The 15460-nt window shown below is 39.3% G+C and overlaps 1 protein-coding gene across 1 annotated transcript in view; it reads left to right on the top strand.

Annotated features, from left to right (window-relative positions):
* LOC115093623 (sodium channel protein type 2 subunit alpha-like) overlaps positions 1–15460 on the top strand; it is a 655694-nt gene that overhangs the window by 305012 nt on the left and 335222 nt on the right. The window contains exon 15 of the mRNA XM_029605639.1: positions 11533–11706. Coding sequence (XP_029461499.1) covers positions 11533–11706 — 174 coding nt within the window. The remainder of the gene's footprint in view (positions 1–11532; positions 11707–15460) is intronic.

The raw sequence follows: 15460 nt of genomic DNA, 5'->3' as shown, positions 1-15460 counted from the left end.
TGACCTCACTGCATGTAAGAATTTGTAATATTATTGCTTGTGAAATCAGATCTAAATCATTCTGACTAGCAAAAATGATACTGGTTTTAAACACTTTAAGGCATGATAAATTATTCATCAGAAAGTGAAAAGTTTCAGCATAGCATCAAACCAACAACCTACCTCAGATCTGATGTGGTAATATGTTAGTTGCACATGACTATGCATCTTGAGGTTGATAACCACTTAGCCAGCTATTAGTCCAGCTAAACAGTTAACTGGCTTAAGTGATGGTCAGGGACATTCCAGCATGGAGCTATTTATCTGGCTTACTTAGCCAGATGGATGCCTAAATTCTGCCTTATTTATGTCTACTGGTAAGGATGCCAGCTGACTCCATTTCTACTGGTCAGGTGATCCAGTTACCGGGATAAATCTAGAAAGTTATTTGGCTGTCCTATAGTTAGTAGGATAAACTTATCTGGCTAACTGTAAGATAGCCATGCATTTTCAGTGGCCCAGTCACACTGCTGAATATTTCAGCCAAGTTAGCCAGATAAGTTTATCCAGTTAATTTGCTCAGCTAGAGTGTGACTGAATATAGACCTCCTTGTCTCTTTTTTTATGTTTGTACAAGCAAACTTATGAATGAAAGGAATCCAGACACTCATAATAACTTTAACGGTTTTATGTTGGCTGTTCCAATAAAATATGAGGAAACACCCAAGATCCCCAATTCCATAGAGTTGTAGGAAGCAGACGCTCAGGCAGCTCTCTGCCTTTCATGATACTCCAGTGTCAGGCTTCATTGACTAATAGTGGAGTGTTATTCCAAATTCAGACAGGCGAGAAAACCCTATAAGGTCAGCTTCCGGCTCAGAAAATTGGTGATCTTGCTATACAAATGTGACCATGCATTTCTCAAACCCATATGGAGAGCATGCTAGAAACACTAACAATGGTAAGAAATAGAAGATTTAGGGGTCTATGTACTAAGCTTTTTTCACATAGACACAAATGGGAAAAACTCATTAATACATCTTGGCCTTAGAGTGGCACACGGGGAATTGGAAAGACTCTAATTAAAATGGAAAAATGTGAGATCATAAGGGGCCTTTAAGTGGCCAGAATGTAGCAGCATGTCAGAAGTCCCAGAGGAGGCTCACTACACTCTGCCTCACATTCCTATAGAAGATGATTGCTGATACCCACCATAGCAGAAGACATTTGCCAGGATTTGGAAGAAGGTCGCTATTCTCAGCCTGGTAAGCCTCACAAGGTGTTCCTTATTACTGCAATTTTATTATAAAAGTGCACTTTAAAGCTCATGTTGCACCAAGTTTGTAATATGTAGTATTGTGTTGACAAACAAAAAAGTTCATGCAGTGAAGTGTAAGCCACTTCTTTCAAGAAGAAATTGTTTTCCAATTATTTCCTAGTGCTCATTGCTCTTAGGAAACCAACCACTCCTGACTAGCTTCCATCTTGTATTTTAGGTATATATTTACTACAACTCAGCTCCTTGGAGGAGGCACAAGATCCCTGTTCACTACCAATTCCTACCCCTAAAGGACCTCACTTTTATTAAGGAAGCAATTGGGCCCCTGAAGAAGAGTTCCACAGGTGTTAATGTTAACAACAGAAAAGCAGAGCTAGGTGGATGCCATACCATCACAGAGTGTATAAGAAAGACATTCAAGTGATTCTACTCCATGTGAATAAGTACCACTATCATTTTGATGTAGAATATATTTGTGCAAGCTATAATAATTGTGATACTAATCAAAAGAAAGATAGACAAATGATACGATAAGAGTTATTATGCTTAAATACATCATATCAACCTTGCAAAGAATTATTGATGTCTGTATAATTTGTAACATACAGAGTACATAAATGACCTTTAACATGTTGATGAAATTGTAATGATTGTTTTTTTTTTCTCTCTAGTTCATATTGATGTCCATAGCAGAGACCCAGATGTGTTTGGTGCTGTTGACTCCAGACATCAGTGGAGGTTGTTAAGGAAAGATTTCATATTCTGATCACTTCCTACATTATCAAATTAACCCTCAACTTCTAAACAATCCCTTTTTTTTCCCCTCAAAGCCTCCACCTCCATTCACTCACTCACCAATAGATAATGAGGGTTAGAAATGCTAATGTAAGGGAGCATGCCCTACCTACACAACTGCTGCAGGAGAAAGAGAAAACTGAAACCTCCCCAGGAGTTTGGTAAGAGAGAGACATTCTCCATTCTCAGCCTGTGGCCTTCTTCTTATTTTATTTACTGAATCAGTTCAAAGGGGAAGAGGAAGGCCAGGATAAGGCCCTGTAATCTTCAAATCTATGTGATATTGAGAGGAGACATGAAGAATGTTTTCCAGACCCAACAAGTCTATGCCTGAAATGGTATTTAATTTGGTGACTTCTCAGCAGAATCTGCAGCTCAACATCTCAATACACTTTGTGGTCTGCATATGGCATTTGTATGTGGATTGTCTGAGCAACATTTGACTTCTATACATTAACTATACTTGCAATATAAGCATTCATGAAACAACATCATTCAAGCCTGATACAGACTGTCAGTCTTGTGAATGCATGCACTCACTGTCAATTTGGTTGTGTTCTTGCTTCCCTGCACTGGTCCAGAACATGCTTATATGTTTCAGAGTCAAGAAGAATGGTAGCTAGTAATGAAACTTCTGTCTTTCAAACCTCTTTGTAGCAGGTTGACTTGTGGTAAGGCATCTATGGCTCTTCAGGATCCCTGGATATCTGAAACAAACACAAAACATTTCTAAGTTTATTTTTCTTGAAACGGGTTTATGACAAGAAATACAGAAAAACAATAGTGGCAACGAATATGTGCTTTGTGCAGCAAAGTAAAAAAATTCATAAAATAGAAAACCTGGCTCCACCTGAGCATGATATACACTTGGCAAATCCATTAATGCAAGGAGTCAAACTAGGGGCCTCATTTACCAGGCTTTTTTTTCCCCATAGACACAGAATGGGTGAAAAGTATTAGTAAATTTTGAGCAAAGCTTTTTAGCTCCAACAGAAACTCAGCACAATCTAAATTCTAAGAAACAACAAAGTTTGTTTTAAATTCCCTTTCCACTTCTAGGCTTTATTGTGCAGGAGTTGTGGTTTCTTCCTCCTGGCCTCTTTCTGCTACTTCCCTTTCCTGGTTTATCCTTTATGCCTAGCCACTCTGGGTGAGGAAGTGACTCAGCAATCTTTTAGAGTCACAAATGAGCCCTTTTTTGGTTAACTACTATGGTCCCAAGGACCATATCCTCCAGTTAGGAACATACATTCCCACACAACCTTCTAGGACTCATGCCAGAAATACATTTAAATACTGTTGAGAGAAACCAAACAGCAAATTAATATACTATAATAATATCTATAATGAAATGAAATCACAGCAATATATTATACACAGAAGCCTTCTATAATAATTATAATTAATAAACAGGTATAACCTAGCTGCAATGAGAAACTGTGCACTGCCCACAATGGATGATCTGGTTGTGAGAGCTAATTTATTTATTTATTTATTTTATTTTATTTATTTAAATGCTTTTATATACCGAAGTGTAGCTAGCTGCCTTCACTCCGGTTTACAGATACAACAACTTAATACATTTGGGAGCAAATGACAGGAAAACAACTGACATCAAACAAGTTAAAAATCAACAGAAAAGATACAACTTGTATAACTTATATCAACTATTGTTAACCACCCCCAAGCTCTGAGACAGCCACGCCCAAGCCATGTTCCTCCCAAGGGCCTCCTAGGGTGCGCGTGCACGCTTCCCACGTCTTTAGTCCAGCTATGGCGCGAACCTCGTGGGCGTCCTCCTCGAGTGACGTCACAACATCCGGGTATTTAGCCTTTGCTTGTTTGCTAGCTCATTGAGTTAGCAAGGATTGGATTCGTCTGGTCTACGCTACTCTGCCGCTTCCGTGCTGCCACTGGAAGCTTTCTCTCTGCCCTTCGGGGTAACTGCTAACCTGGATACCCGCTCCTCGGGGGCCCTTCCTTTTCTTTCAGGTGCCTTACTGGGATCAGGTACTCACTCCTCGAGGGCCTGCTCTCCCTGCCTTGGTGCCTGGAACCATCTGCTTCTGCCTGGTGGAAACATTCAACATTACAGCTACCATCTAGTGAGTAATCTAATTCTCAGTCTGTCTCATCTACAGCTTTGCCATGCTGGGGAACCTACACCAGAACCTCCCTATATCACCTTGGTGAGACGGGTCCCCTCTGCTGAGGGTCCCTGGACTGCTACTTCAGAATCTGCTCACTACTGCCATCTCTGGTGGCTTAAATCGGCTGTATAATAAAAGACAATTCAGTGTTTGTGCGTCCTGAGTCTAGCCCAGTACTGTGGCTCCCCATGGGTCTCCTCCCCATGGGCGTGGTCATCTGCCACAGTACCCAAGAATCCACTCAAACACCTCAAAACCATAACACCCATAGGCAGTGAAGATGATAATAAACGTGATGAGTCTTGAAATCACTTGCTTCGATTGATGCATACTTGTGTGAGTCCTGCTGCTTCATAATCATAACTCCCATGGCCAGTCTTCCCTGAAGCTGTTGAACTCGCTTTGTAGATGTCTGGAGATGCTGATGGTTAGTATGGAAAAACAGCAGATTTTGAATTGCCAGATTTATTAGGGGGTTTATTGACGACAGGACAAGTTGTCCATGTGATCTGGATGTATTTGGCGAGTTTGCTTGTACTTTTCTGCTTCTGTGTTTTTCCCCTGGACTTGCCCTTCCCAAGCTATTGTCAGGAGGGTTCACCTAAAAATGAATGTAATGCTTTAAAGTGCATATAATGTTGAATGTTAGTTGAATGTTAGTCTGATCATAGCTTGAAGACATATGCAGGACAAAAACTAATGCAAGAGATAGTACTGCAATAGGCAAAAGATGAAAATTTGATTGTTGAGAACCATTAAAAGGACACATTTTATGAACAGTAAGAGAAAGATGATGTCGAGCTATTTTAAATTGTTAGTGAATTAAATGGGAATGAAGACTTAAAACTTAGCAAAGCAGCAACAGAAATGAGTGGAGCTGAGTGGCAGCAGTCATCATTCAAGCTGAAGTTACTATTGCTTGAGGCAGAAATAAATAAATATAACTCTGGGGTTTCTTAGAATGGTAGAAGTAGAGCATATATAATTTTGTGAATGAGTCCTAGGAGAGCAAGATAATGGGCTGAGTTAATGTTACTAATGAAGTATCTAAGCTGGCATCTCCTCCTAGGCAGTGGAATTATCTTTTTTATGAAATTTTTTTTGTCTGAATGCCTGTTTTTGTAAGAGTTGATGTTTGGAAATTCTCAAATATTTGTTCCTATGTGCCACCTTTTGATGGAAAATAATTTGTAATAAATTGAACCTATTACTTAAGGGTAAACTAATTCTTATCTGATTTATGCAAAAACAATAACTAAGCTAATAACGCATTGAAATGCATGCCTCTGTCTAACATCAATGTGTTCAGTATTTTTGTGTTTTCCAACCCTCTTCTGGGAGCACAACTATCCAGTTGGGTTTTTAGGGTTAACAGAATGAATATGCATGAGTTAGATTTGCATATACCCGAGTGCCCAGTGTATGCTAATCATTTCATGCATATTCATTAGGGATATTATGAAAACTTGACTGGTTAGAGAAGTCTCCTGGGTGGATCTGGGAAATACTGCAGTATTTAAGAAGTGCAGTGGAAAAAAGAGTCAATAAATAAATTGCAGATGGTACCTTTTTATTAAGTTAGTCCAATTAAAAGTTAATCACCTACAACTTAGGAGTGCCCACAGATTTTTTTGTTTTGTTTTGTTTTTTCATTTTCTTTGTTGTTTGTTTAGTTTCATTTTATTTAAAGAAACAATGAACAAAATGAAAAAAGAACCAAAAAGAAAAGAAAAATGTGTGTCCCAGCCACTTTTTCCCACCATCAAAGTTTTAAAAAAAATGCTCTCTGGGGCTTAGTAGCATCCTTCCTTGCTGCCCCAGCATCCCAGACTCCTCCTCCTGACCCTGGTTCTCCCACCCTGCTTCTTTCCCAATCCTCCACTGGTCTTCATAGAGCAGGAGCAATCCCTTGTTACCCCTCTCCATTAATGCCTTATTCCAAAGTGTTTCTGGCCTGAGGTTAGCTGGAACCATTTTGAAACACACCATCAGTGGGGCAGGGGCAACTTAGGATTGCTTCTGCACCATGAAGACCTGCAGTCGTGGACGGGGTAAGAGGCAGAGTGGAAGGAGTCCTGGGAGTGGGGGTGGGCTGGCACCAAAATGGGGGAGGGGCTATTTTTTACTTTGATATCAGTGGGTTTTCAGTGGGAGATGCTTTGGGTTTGGCTACATCTGCTTTTCCTTTTTTTTCAATGAAGCAACATTAAAAATTAAAAATTTTTTAAATTTTACTTTTGTTTCATTTTCAAAACATAATAGGAAATATTATTCTGATTTTCTATTTCATTTCAAATGATTGCACATCCATACCAGTGCTGCGTATTGTCTAGTAATGCTTTAGAAATGATAAATAGTAGTAGTAGTAGTAGTGGTAATAGTAGTTGTTGTTTATTTGTTGACCCTTATTTTCTGTGTATTAAAGTGGAATAACATTGCAACTACATGACTTAACAAGTACAGTGAAATCCTTAAAAACAGACCAATACACGTCTCAGAATCAAAAAAGCTATATAACACAGTCTATATTAAAAAAACCCAAAAAACACTCCGTACCCTTTGCAATCTCTATCATCCCTGCCCTTCTCCCAGAGTCTTGCCAGAGTGACACAAGAACCCCTTGCTAGCCACAGGACTTAGAAGAGTGTCATCTTCAAGGTGCATTCTCATTGTTACATGTTAGTCTATAGGGGGCGGCTACTATAGCAGCAATGGTCTTTCCTCCTTTCCAGAGGTGCCTTCCCACTGCTTAGGCCCAACCAGCAGGTCTAGTGCAAGGCTCTTTAACACCCTAGGAAGACCAATGAGTTAAAAGTGCCCTCTGACAGTGGTAGATATACATAGTTATGTTCTCCCTCCTTCACTGCATACATCATGTCACACAAACCTAGTGAGTGCTCCGCCACTGTCACCCCCCTCCTTTCACATTTTGAAAATGGCACCGTGGCATACTCCAGGGGGCCCTGCCCACTGATGCACCTAAGCAATTACCTATTCCCACCTAATGGTTGTGCCGGCCCTGTCAGCCAGCATGCTGAAACAGGATACAAACTAGGGATGTGTACCAAAAATATTTTCATTATTTTGGCTTCATTTTACATTTTTTTCTGTTTTTTCTTATTTTTTTGGTTTAATTTCTTTTGATTGTGCAATATTTTTTTAGCACACATTAATTTCCATATAAAGGTAGATTTAAAAAAATACATGCACACGTCCATGTGTGCGCGGTTTCTGGATTTTAGAAAAATATGCGTGGTGATGCAATCAGGCCTCCCCCAGTTCCCTCCAGTTCCCTCCCAGTCTGCTCCAATATCCCTATCCCTAACCCTACCCTTCCTACCTCTTCTTCTCTCCTCCCCGACCCCATAACCTACCCTAACTAACCTATTTTTTTAAATTTTTTAACTTACCTGCTCCCTTGAGCAGTAGTAAGTTCTACGTGCCGGCTATCTGTCAGTGCGGGCTTCCCCAGGACAGCAGCTAATGGTGCTGTCCCGGCCTGCCCCCTGCCCTGCCTCTCCCTGCCCAGTCTATGCTCCCTGGCCCACCCCTTTTGCAAGGCTCAGCACTTCTGCAAATAACAGGGGTTACCCTTGTGACAGGGCATGTTCTAAAATGCGCGCAGTGTGCGCAAGGCCCAGCCACGTGCGAAACCCCCGTTTTTATGCACGTGGCCCTTTTAAAATCATGCCTTTAGTGCACACAAAATCAAAATAGCACACACCATTTCTATTTAATGTGCACTAATTGTTGTAGTGCACACTAATCGAAACAAAATGAATAAAACAAATGTACATCCCTAATACAAACCCATAACTCCTGCACTACATTGAATGTAGCCTCAGTCACAGGCCAACTCCTGCATTTTCCTTTTACAATAGAGCAGACATTGTTACATTTTGATGTATTTAATGCTCAAAATTTCCTTTTGCTAGGAAAATTCTATGAATTTCTTTTCAATCTTTTATACCAAAACCATGAAATATTGATATTCTAAATAGAACTTTCTCGGCCTCTTAATTAGTAAATCTCTGTTTGATAAAGGCCTGGATTTATCAAAATTCACAAAATATCATATGTGATAGGAAAAGGGGTGTATTTTATGGTAATAGGCTATTTATTGCTTTGCATAGGTATTACTGCAAACTGTGATAACATTTTTGCACTTTGTTGTAATTCCTACCTATGGCCACTGGGGGGCGGGGGGGGGGAGAAATGTTTTTGCAAATAGTGGGGCCAGATCTTAACATCTATGTGTGGGTGTAGATTTGTTTGAGAGAGAGAGAGAGAGAGAACCTAGCCATAATGTGCTCATACCAGGTAGGCATTTATACCTCTGTAGCAGTCCCACCTAGTTACTCAAGGTGAGGTTTAGGTATTAGTGTAGAGGTTAGGGGCCACTTTGACATTCAGAGTGCGATGTACGAACAGAACAGTGCACTCTTGTGAAGATTTGATGACCTTCGGAGTGAGGAAACTCACCCAAAGATGAGATTTGTGCAGTGTTCTCTCAACCTAGCTTGATGTTACCCAGGTAGAGAGTCCATCAAGCTAGGTTGAAAGAACATTGCACAAATCTCATCTGGAGATGTATAGTTGACAAATTTGAACATTTAAGTGAATGTAAACATTTTTACCTAAAGCACTTCTGCATTTGACTTCCTCTAAGAATGAATTTAATTTAATGCATTTCTTTAGTATGTATTAGATTAGCTTGTACTTTATTCTGTAGGACTATTCAGGATTATCTAAATAGCTCTTCTTCTTGCTTATAAAAAGAGCATGAACTGAAACAACTATTATAGAGCTTCACTGTGATTATGCTGTATAATATTTTGCACACAAATATCCAATGTATTTGTATAGTTATCATTCATTCTATATTGTACAATATTACAATAATTTACATGACACATTTATAATAATGCATGGATTTTTGCTGCTTAAGTTGCACTGTTAGAGAGATACATGCAAATATCGTTTGTCTGATGATACATAAATGGCATCCATGGCACTATGGACTGCATGTACTAATTTTTTTCCAGTCACAGTTGGCCTATGAAATAAACTTTAATGTGCACATTAAGGCCTTCTGGTACACATTAAAAAGAGCATACTATGTGGAAAGACCTGAATGTGCACATTAAAGTGGTCCAGAAAAACATCAGCATGAGCATGCTAACATTTACAACTCCACACATGAAAATGAAGGAACATCATATGTAAATGACGTTTTAGCATGTGGTAGCTTAAAAATAGTGACTGTAATAAATAAATAATAATGCTGTAATTATTTTTATCATGTTGATGAGGTGGAGAAGAACTTTTAAAATGAGGACAGATATTCCATATTTCCAGGGTTCTGCCTTTATTCTTGGTTGCTGTTTGCTTGCACTATCCCATCACTTCTCAGATCCAAACAGACCGCAGTTTACAGAAGTAATTGTGCTAAAAGAACCATTGAGTAGGGTGGAAGTGGGATTCTGGATAATGCCAGTTAAAATATTTATATATTCTGATTTCTCTTTTTTCAGTTATTCCCCTCTCAAGGAATACAGTTACTTAACTCTTTCTATATTCAACCCAACTGTTGCTTTGGCATAACAAATATTTGTATTTATGTATGTGATTTATATTCCACCTTTCAGGCCCTTCAAAGCAGATTATATTCAAGTACTGTAGGCATTTCCCTATCCCCAGAGGGCTTACAATGTGTAAGGGACTGATGCAAAAAGCTGAGTGTTAAAACGGCACTGAAATTCTGCACACAGTTTCTTAATGCCCATGCATATATATATTTTTTAACTCCCGATGCACTAAGCTAATAATATGCTAATGCATTGGGAGTTAAAAAATACACACAAACCAGAAAATGTGCACAAAAGTAGTCTTACCTCACAAGAAAATACCTCCTCCTGCACACGCCGAGCCTATTTTGCATAGATTCGGCGACGTGCGCAAGGCCCGGGACGCGCGTATGTCCCAGGGCTTTGAAAAAGGGGCAGAAGGGGCGGGGCGCCGGTCCGGGGGAGGTCTGGAGGCGGTCCAGGGGTGGTCCCGAGTCCTCCTGCACAGCGGCTGTGCCGGGGGATGATGCGCTGTAACTCCTGAAATAAAGGTAGGGGGAGGGATTTAGGTAGGGCTGGGGGATGGGTTAGATAGGGGAAGCAAGGGGAAGGTGATTTTTATGTAAGTTTGTGATTGATACTTGTGTATGTTTTTATTGTACCCCACCCTGAAAGGGGAAAGCCATCGGGGCTCCCCTAGGGCTCGGCGCGTGCAAGGTGCACAAGTGTGCACCCCCTTGCGCGCGCTGACCCCGGATTTTATAACATGAGCGCGCAGCCGCGCGCATGTTATAAAATCGGGCGTACATTTGTGCGTGCCGGGTAGTGCGCATAAATGTAGGCCGCGTACGCAGGTTATAAAATCTGCCCATAGTCTATCTAGTTTCTTTTATGATTTTTTTGTAAGTTTGTGATTGATACTTGTGTATATTTTTATTGTACCCCACCCTGAACTACAGAAGGGTGGGCAATAAATATTTTAAATAAACAATAAAAGAAAGAAAACATGATTTATGAACAGAAATCATAATATATGCACAGAAATATGGTTTAGGTGCACAAAGCATGGTTTCTATTCATGAAGTATAATTTATATGCACAAAAGATGTGTTCTGCGTGTAGTCAGGAGCATATCTTTTGTGCTCCTGATCTGAGTTAGGAGAATATCTTTTGCAATGCACATAAGTTTTATGCTCTTGACATGAGTGCTGGAAGTTGTAATTGGAATTTATACACAGAAACTAGGCTTTGTGCACCAAAAAATATTTTCTGCGTATTAAATCCTGACTACTGGTCCCAGTTCATAGACTAACATTAGCTCCGGAAACCTTACTCTACTTTGGACTATAAGTTAAGTTTCCAGACATGTAAATGTGTGGAAACATGCACTAAGAAACTATGAGGTAAGCCTGCACACCTCTCTGCATTGAGGAGTAATAGCTAAAGGCTTCATTAGCATGGGGTTTGCATGAGAGGGCATTAAGGAGGAATATGCACAACTCCTTGCAGCATCAGCAGTAAAGTTTCCACACATAACAGCAGGATTTAAACCCTGGCTTTCCCTCGTTTAATGCCTGTTGCTCTAACACTACTAGAGCCCATAAGCTCTACCGTATATTGAAATGTTTTCATGAGTACAGTATACGTGAAATTATTTTAAAAGGATAGTCCACAAGTGAGAGTATATAAAAGTCTGGATGACTGCATTTATGATCTCAAATGTTTTATGTTATTGGATTAATATATTCATTTTTACATCCAGGTTTTTACTGGGATCTTTACAGCAGAAATGATTTTCAAGCTAATTGCCCTAGATCCCTATTATTATTTCCAAGAAGGCTGGAATATTTTTGATGGTATTATTGTCTCTCTAAGTTTAGTGGAGCTGGGTCTTGCAGATGTGGAAGGTTTATCAGTTCTTCGATCTTTCAGATTGGTAAGTGTATTAATAAATAGACTTGCTCCTACAGTAAATATGAACCTAAATGTACAGTGCATCTTGCTAACATGCAGTAGCTTCCCAGAGGACATTGTGGATGCCCAAATTGTTTTACCTGAAGACCCCACATATTCCTGGTGAAAAGTGTAGTGTTTTAGTGATCTGACTGTACTAACTAAACATTTTTCTTTATCCTATTTATATATCTAAGATTTAACTTCTTTGCAGTTACTGCTGTTTTAATATGTGACAGATAGCACTGATGTACAGTTAATACATTTAATGTAGAATAGAAGATTGCCCGGAGATATCACCCCCACCCGGTAGCGAAGGGAGGTCCCCTCCAGTTGTACCAGGAGGAAATGAGGAATTGAAAGATGTAAATCCCTAGAGACTGAAGTACAAATGGCACCAGCCCTAGCCGAATCATTGGAAGAATCCGATATTGATATCTCTTTATCATCTCCAAAAAAGGAAAGTACTCCTTTTGGGAAATTAATTGGAATTAGGGAACAGGACACTGTTAGATCAGTGATATTAAAGCCTCCTCCTACCATTACTTTAGAAAATCTATGGAATTTTATAGCAAAGTTAGATGGTTCAATAGGAAAAATTATGGAAGAAGTTAAGGAAATAAAGAATTCCCTAAAGATCAATTTGGAGAAAGTAGAGGAACAACAAAAAGAAATTAAAGATTTAGATAAGAGATGTGTGCAGACAGAGAAAATTCAACAACATCAATTTAAAACGGAAGAAGAATTCCAAAGGAAATTTGAGTTTTTTGAGAATAATATAAGGGCCTTAAATCTAAGGGTAATACATTTTCCCATCATAGATCAATTGGGACCAAGGCAGCTGTTTAAAGAATATATCATGCAAATTTTAAATATTCCAGAGGTTAACCATCCAGTTATAGTAAGGGCTTTTTATATAGGCATAAGGAAAAAAGTTCCAACAAAATTAGATCAAATACAAAATTCTCAAGAACATCAGGAATCCATAGATATTTCTGATCTGTTGCAAACATCGCAAGGAAAGATAGAAATAAAAAATAGAGGCACATTGTTGTTACAGTTTGCCTTTATTACTGATAAGGATGTTATACTTAAATCTTTTTTTTTGCAAGAGATCAAAACATTTTTATGGATAAAAAATATAGATCTTTCCGTATTTGGTAAGGGCTACTCAGCTCCATAGAAAGAGTTTTCTACTACTTAGAAAAGAGTTAGTGGATAAAGGAGGATTCTTTTTATTAAAATACCCCTGTAGATGTATCATCAAGAGCGAGGGGAAAAATTACTCATTCCTAGAACCAGAACAACTTAGAAATTTTTTAGGGGGGAAAACAGCCGGTTAATATAGATTGATGGAAATCCCATAACATTTTCTGGTTGGGTTAAGATTTCAATTAGATTTTTGCTCATAAAAAGTTTCACGAGGATATCCTTAATTTTCCTGTAGTTAGGAGGAACAAGAATTATTTTTATTGTATTTCAAACAATATTATGTATATTTCTTATTTAATGTTTCTTTCTTGTTCTGCTATTACTGTCTTGGTAATTATGACTGTATAAATTGAAAAATTCATAAATAAAAAATTGAAAAAAAAAAAAAAAGAATAGAAGATTGAACAGGGTTTAAATTTAAGCTCTATCTGCTGTCATAGGAGTCTATTTACTGGACACATTATTTCAGTAACGCCCAATTAATGCTGACTAGGGATGTGCAGGCCAAAAAATGTTTTGTGTCGTTTGAAGGTCAATTTCATTTTCAGTAATAGTTTCACATTTTTCATTTATTATGTTTCAGAAAGAGGCTACACCATTCAGAAATAGTATGCACTAAAATTATAGAAGAAAAAAATACATTTTGTGGGGTTTTTTCTATAAATTCATTTTGAAAATGACAAGAACTGACATTGTCTATGTCATCTCAAATGAATGCACATATCTGATGCTGGCTATTAACTGATAACACAAATTAATTAGGTGTAATGCTTGTTAATCTGTGATAACACAGCTTAGCATACAAAAAACTCAGGACCGATGCTTATTACAAAAACAATGAGCTGCAATTTATGCAAATGCAGGCAAATCAACATATTATGAAAAAAGAATGAAAATGCTTGTGGTGTATTTCATCAGCCTCATTATTCTCAGAAAGTTAACTACATCTCAAGAGATATAGTTAAATTTCTCCCAGAAGCATCGCCAGGTTAACGCAGTGAGCAATGCTCTTAGGGTCAACATGTAATAGGTCCATCAGGATCAATTAAAGCTCTCCAGTCCCCTCAGCTGGAGGTCCCTGGTGGGCCAGTGGTGAAGGACATGATCATCTCTCTGCACACCCTCCTAAATATAAAAAAGAGCCCCCATTAATCCACACACCCTGTTGCCAATCCCCACCCCTTTCCTCTTCTGGTATCTACTCCAGACCCCCTAACTCTCTGCAGGCTTGCTCTGCATATCCTATGGATCTACTGGGACAGAAGCAATCTTCACTCGCTCCTGCCCTACATATGTCATTTTACAAAATTGTTCCAGCTAATCACAGGTACCCCTTTGTCAGGTGGGGTGGGGATTGGTAATAGTGGGCAGGGCTTAACCATGTGGGGTGCGATAGTCCAGATGTGGGTGCAAAGAGGTGATCATGGCATTTCTGACTAGACCACCAAGGATTTTGGTACCGGGGGGGGGGGGGGGTTTGAATTGGCTGGATGGCCCTTTTAAAGCATGGCAACCACAGATTGAGGGGGCCACATTCGCAAGTTGCCATAGTTGGGAATACAAGAATTTCCTGGTTGTGGCAACGTAAGGAAACATACAGTAGGATTTATTAAACTGCGGTACCGGAGTACCACACTTTATTAAATCCCATATTTTTCCTCTCTGTTTTACAGTGGCTTATTACTACTTATCACTTCTAAAGCACTACTCAACATATACAGCGCTACACAAAAACCCATGAGACAGTCCTTTCTTAGAATAGCTTACAATCTGAACAAGACATACATGCAAGGCAAAATAGAATTGTGGAAATTCATTTGCAAAGAAAATGTTAAAGATGTTAAAAAAGACGGTAACTTTGAAGTAGCCATGTGGGCACCATGAAGTAGCCATGTGGGCTGTGTCCATAGGCTGGTGCATGCCTATGGACACGGCCATTTTATAACATACACGCGCATTTGCACGTATGGTATAAAATAGGCTGTATGCGCACACATTTGTGCACAATTTTATATAGATGCGTGCATGTGCACACAAATACCGCCTCTACTGTGAGGTATTTTAGTAGACATGTGTTCCGACACAATCACCAGTTTCCCCAGTTTATTTCCAGTGTACCAGTAAAGGATAGGACTTCCTATCCCCTCTAGTTAACTCGCCTATTTTTTACCCTGTAAGCCCCAACCGTTAAAACCCTGCTAACCTCTTTAGTTTCTTTTGTTTCAGTGCTTAGCATAGCAGAAGTAAAGTTATGTGGTAGAGGCTCCTGGTGATCACTTGTGCATGTAAATACATGCTGATTTCATTGAGAAATCTACACATGCCCATTCCCCACCAAGACCATGCCCACTCCCCGCCCCTTTCTTGCAAAAAAGATTTTGTGCGCGTATCAAGAGATGCACACGTACTTGCACACTTATTAATATCTGCACATCGTGTGCCGGCCCGACTTCAGCACTTACCTCCCAGCTTTGGCATGTGTAGGGCTTTTAAATTTGCCTTTAAGGCTCTAAGCAGAATAATCA

Source organism: Rhinatrema bivittatum, chromosome 6 (genome assembly GCF_901001135.1).
Source record: "Rhinatrema bivittatum chromosome 6, aRhiBiv1.1, whole genome shotgun sequence".
Taxonomy (NCBI): Eukaryota; Metazoa; Chordata; class Amphibia; order Gymnophiona; family Rhinatrematidae; genus Rhinatrema; species Rhinatrema bivittatum.
The sequence above is the reverse complement of the archived record's forward strand: the minus strand, read 5'-3'. Positions and strand labels throughout refer to the sequence as shown.